At 39.9% G+C, this 4,728-nt stretch overlaps 1 protein-coding gene across 1 annotated transcript; it reads left to right on the forward strand.

Moving 5' to 3' along the window:
- The first annotated feature begins 2,566 nt into the window (after positions 1 to 2,566).
- On the forward strand, positions 2,567 to 3,209 carry LOC129505346 (ATP synthase F(0) complex subunit C2, mitochondrial-like). The gene has a single exon (XM_055318356.1). It carries the CDS (start codon positions 2,622 to 2,624, stop codon positions 3,045 to 3,047), a length of 426 nt encoding a protein of 141 aa, XP_055174331.1. The 5' UTR covers positions 2,567 to 2,621; the 3' UTR covers positions 3,048 to 3,209.
- The last annotated feature ends 1,519 nt before the right edge of the window (positions 3,210 to 4,728 follow it).

Below are 4,728 nucleotides of genomic sequence, written 5' to 3' on the forward strand. Positions count from 1 at the left end.
GGAGAGTCTGCTTCAGGAAGGGGTCTTATATAGAATAATGTAGTCAAGGAGGGGTATTGCATTACTTTCCCATGTTCCTTTGTTTAGAAGCAAGTTTCAGGTCCCACCTACACCCAAGAGGAAGGAATTACTCTGGCACATAGCACCAGAGGATGGGGATCACAAGGGACACTGTAAAGTCCATCCTCCACATGACTATTATGGATAAATTTGCTATGAGTGCTTATGCATAAAATTGTGGGCCAACATATGTTTTTGTTTGCTTTGGATAAATACCCAAGAGTGGAAATGATGGGATATGTGGTGAGTATATTTAACTTTTTAATAAACTGCCAAGCTATTTTTGAGAGTACTTGTACCATATTAAATTCCTATTAAAGCATAGAAGATTATTCTGCATTCTTACCAACATCTGGTAATGTCAGTCCCTTTATTCTTAGCCATTCAGTGGGTGTATAGTGGGATCTCATTTGGGTTGTACTCTGCATTTCCTTAATAACTAATGATGTTGAACATTTTCTAATGTGTTTATTGTTTATTAAGATACTCCTTTTATGAGAGTCTATTCAAATCTTTGGCCTTATTTTTATTGGGTTGTTTGCATTTACATATTCTTGATATAAGCCATATGTCAGAAAAATATACTATGAATATTTGCTTTCAGTCTGTTGTTGTCAAAGAGGAGAAGGTTTTAATCTTGGAATCTATTTTGTCATATATATATTTTTAATATTCTGAACTTTCCACATTCCATATAACTAACCTTTGCCTACCCCAAGCTCCCAAAAATTTCTCTAAGTTCTCTTCTCCAGGATTTAAATAAACTTCTATCTTTTATGTTTGGTATACAATCAACTTCAAATTAATTTACGTGTAAGAAGTAAAATAAGAGTAGATTTTATTTTTTTAAATAAATATTAGTTGTTTCAACATATTTTTTGATAAGACTATTGATTTCCCTCTTAATATCTTGGTTCCTTTGGTAAAAAATCAATTGGCCATATATGCATGGGTTGAGGGAGGTACTGTACATATTGGGTGCGAATGGGAAGGTGGTGTTGTCCTCAACGGGCATGGGGGGTTGGGTACGTGTTCGCGTGGGGGTTTGATGATATAGATTATGGGTTAAGGTGCGCTGATAGGTTTGGGGAGCTTTATAGTGTATGTGGGCTAGTTGGGTAGGTCCTTTGTTTTATGTATATTAGTTTGTTTTATAATTTGGGTGCCTTAGTTGTCACAAATTTTTTGCGGAAGTGGTTGTGGTTTTGGGTTGGTGGGGATATGCGTCTGTGCCAGGGGGGTTAGTTGGGTGTTGGGTGATTGTGGATGGGGGAAATTTGGCTGTTTTATGTGTCGAGAGCCTGGGTGTGTGGGGAGCAGGGTTGGGGGAGCTTGATTGGGGGGTGAGGTGTATGGTGTGTGGAACGGGGGTTTATGTTGTGGGGGGGGGGGGGTTTGGGGTGGAAGTTTGGGGGGGGGGGGGGGGTATGGTGGGTGTTTGGGGTGGGTGGGGTTTGGTGGAATTGGGGGAGGTAGGGACGAGGGGGTGTTTTGCATTGTGTAGGTGTGTTGGGTTGGGGGGGGTTGCCCGGGGTTTACTTTTTAAGTGTTAGGTGGAGGACAGTGAAGGCGGCTGGTGGCACAGGTTTTTAAGGCGGTGTTTGGTGTAGATGGTAGCAATTGTAGGTATGGAACATTATGGGGGGGGGGAGGTTTTAACCCAAATTAATTTTATCCAATAGATATAAAATCTTTAAGATTTTATATTTTTTATGAAATAAGTTTGGTAATTTGTATCTTTCAAGATACTTGTTTATTTCATCAAGTTCACACATATTGACAAAAAATGGTCATAATATATTCTTACAGTCCCATAATGTCTCTAAAATGTGTAGTGATATCTTCACTTCTTATTGCCTTTACTTGACATACTGCTGTAGATTCCTAAAGCTGAACCACAGATCATTGCTACTGAACCATTTCTTTTCTAATATAAGTAGGTTATATTTATGGCCCAATGTAAGTTCAGTCACAGTGAATATTCTACATTTTGTATCATTCAGTTTTGGGGTATAATGTTCTGTTAAATGTCTTAGGTCAAGTTAGTTGATGGTGTTGGTTCTGTGTTCTTGAGCCATTTTGATTTCCTCTCTAGTTTCTTCTTTTCAACTTCTGAGGAAAAGAATGCTGAAGTTTCTAACTCTATTTGTATCAGTTCTGTCCAGTTCTTACTGTAACAATTGGAAACTCCATTATTAGGTATTCACATTCAGGACTGCTTTGTCTTCTGGATGAATCAACCCTTTATTTTAATGAAATGTTCATCTTTGTCATTGGTTAACTTGTTCTAAAAGTTTACTTTGTCAGATATTAACATCATCACTCTAGCTTTCTTTCTTTTTTTTTTTCTTTAAGATTTTATTTATTTATTCAGAGACTGAGTGCAAACAAAGGGAGGGGCTGAGGGAGACCGAGAATCCCAAGCAGTCTCCATGCTCAGTGCTGAGCCAGATACAGGGCTCCACCCTGATATCACGACTTGAGCCAAAATCAAGAGTCACCCTCTCGGTCGTCTCCGCTCTGGGAGCAGCTCTCCTGCTACAGCCCCTCATCCCCTGAAAATGTATGCCTGTGCAAAGTTCGTCTCCACCCCCTTCTTGGTCCAGAGCACCTCTCAGCTGTTGAGCCGATCACTGTCTGCAGTGGTGCTAAAACCACCAGAGACACTGACAGATAAGAGCCTCAGCAGCTTGGCAGCCCCACATCCCCTGACCTCAGTTATTCCTAACCGCAGCTTCCAAACCAGCGCCATTTCAAGGGACATTGACACGGCAGCCAAGTTCATTGGGGCTGGGGCTGCCACTGTAGGGGTGGCTGGCTCTGGGGCTGGAATTGGAACTGTGTTTGGGAACCTCATCATTGGTTATGCCAGGAATCCCTCTTTGAAGCAACAGCTCTTCTCCTACACCATTCTGGGCTTTGCCCTCTCGGAGGCCATGGGGCTCTTTTGCCTGATGGTGGCCTTTCTCACCCTCTTCGCCATGTGAAGGAGTCGTCTCCACCCCCCATAGGTCTTTCTCCCATGTCTTGTCTGCCCTGTATGCCCTGTATGTTCCTTTTCCTATACCTCCCCAGGCAGCCTGGGGAAAGTGGTTGGCTCAGGGTTTGACAGAGGAAAGACAAATAAATACTGTATTAATAAGAAAAAACAAAAAAACAAAATCAAGAGTCAGATGCTTAACCAAGTGCCACCCAGGTGCTCCACCATCTAACTTTTTAAAGATAATTGTTTGCGGTGTGATATGTTTTATCATCTTTTAGGGTTTTTTAAAGTTTTTTTTTTTAAGCTTTTATTTATTTATTCATGAGAGACACAGAGAGAGTCAGAGACACAGGCAGAAGGAGAAGCAGGCTCCCCGTGAGGAGCCTGATGTGGGACTCGATTCCAGGACCCCAGGATCATGGTCTGAGCCAAAGGCAAATGCTGAACCACTGAGCCATCCAGGCATACCTCATCTTTTAGTTTTTTTCACCTAGTTTTTTATCTTTGTGTTTAAAATGAATTTCTCATAAATATTTTTTGCTGGATTTTGCTCTTTTGTCCAATATGACAGATTCTTTTTTTCTTTTAATTGCAGTTTTAACTATTTACAGTTAAAATTATTACCAGTGTGGTTTGGTTTAAACTACTATTTTTTCTCTATTTGTACTATTTGTTCTTTTTTCTCCATATCTTTTTATTTCTTCCTTTTTTTGATTGAGTGTATTTTAGAGTTTCCTTGGTATTTTCACTGATGACTTAGCTCTAACTCTGTTTTATTGCTTTAACACATGGCTTTTGCCAGGCCTTATAATATACAATTACATCTTATTACAATCATTTTTTAAAAAGATTTTATTTATTTATTCATGAGAGATGCAGAGAGAGAGAGAGAGAGACAGGCAGAGAGAAAAGTAGGCTCCATGCAGGCTGTCTGTTATGGGACTCTATCCCAGGACTCCAGGATCACACCCTGAGCCGAAGGCAGGCGCTAAACTGCCGAGCCTCCTGGGCTGCCCTACAATCATTTTTCAAAGAACATAGTACCACTTCAACTATAGCATGAAAATCCTACAACAATATACTTCCATTTCACCCCTACCATCCTTTCTGCTCTGGTTACCACACACATTACTTCTACATATATTATAAACCTCACTGTACATTGATTTTATTTTTAAGAAATTGTTTTTTTTCAGTGAGTTAAAAATAGGACAAATTCTTTTATATCTACCATTTCTGTCACTCTACATTCCTTTGTATAGATACAAGTATCCCCTGGTATCATTTTCTTTCTGCCTAAAGAACATTTTTTCAGGGATCCCTGGGTGGCGCAGTGGTTTAGCGCCTGCCTTTGGCCCAGGGCACGATCCTGGAGACCCGGGATCGAATCCCACATCGGGCTCCCGGTGCATGGAGCCTGCTTCTCCCTCTGCCTGTGTCTCTGCCTCTCTCTCTCTCTCTCTGTGACTATCATAAATAAATAAAAAAAAATTAAAAAAAAGAACATTTTTTCACATTTCTGTTAATGTGGATCTGCTAGTGATAAATCCTTTCTTTTGTTTCTCTGAAAAATAAACTTTTATTTTGGCTTCATAGTTGAAAGATTTCTAGGTTAACAATTTTTTTTCTTTCTACACTCTCAAGATGTTATTGCACTATCTTCTGGATTTTATCATTTGTAATAA

Source organism: Nyctereutes procyonoides, unplaced genomic scaffold, assembly GCF_905146905.1.
Source record: "Nyctereutes procyonoides isolate TBG_1078 unplaced genomic scaffold, NYPRO_anot_genome, whole genome shotgun sequence".
NCBI lineage: Eukaryota > Metazoa > Chordata > Mammalia > Carnivora > Canidae > Nyctereutes > Nyctereutes procyonoides.

What these genes read in the sequence shown, in the direction of transcription:
- LOC129505346 (XM_055318356.1), top strand. Translation starts at nt 2,622, where the DNA reads ATGTATGCCTGTGCAAAGTTCGTCTCCACCCCCTTCTTGGTCCAGAGC.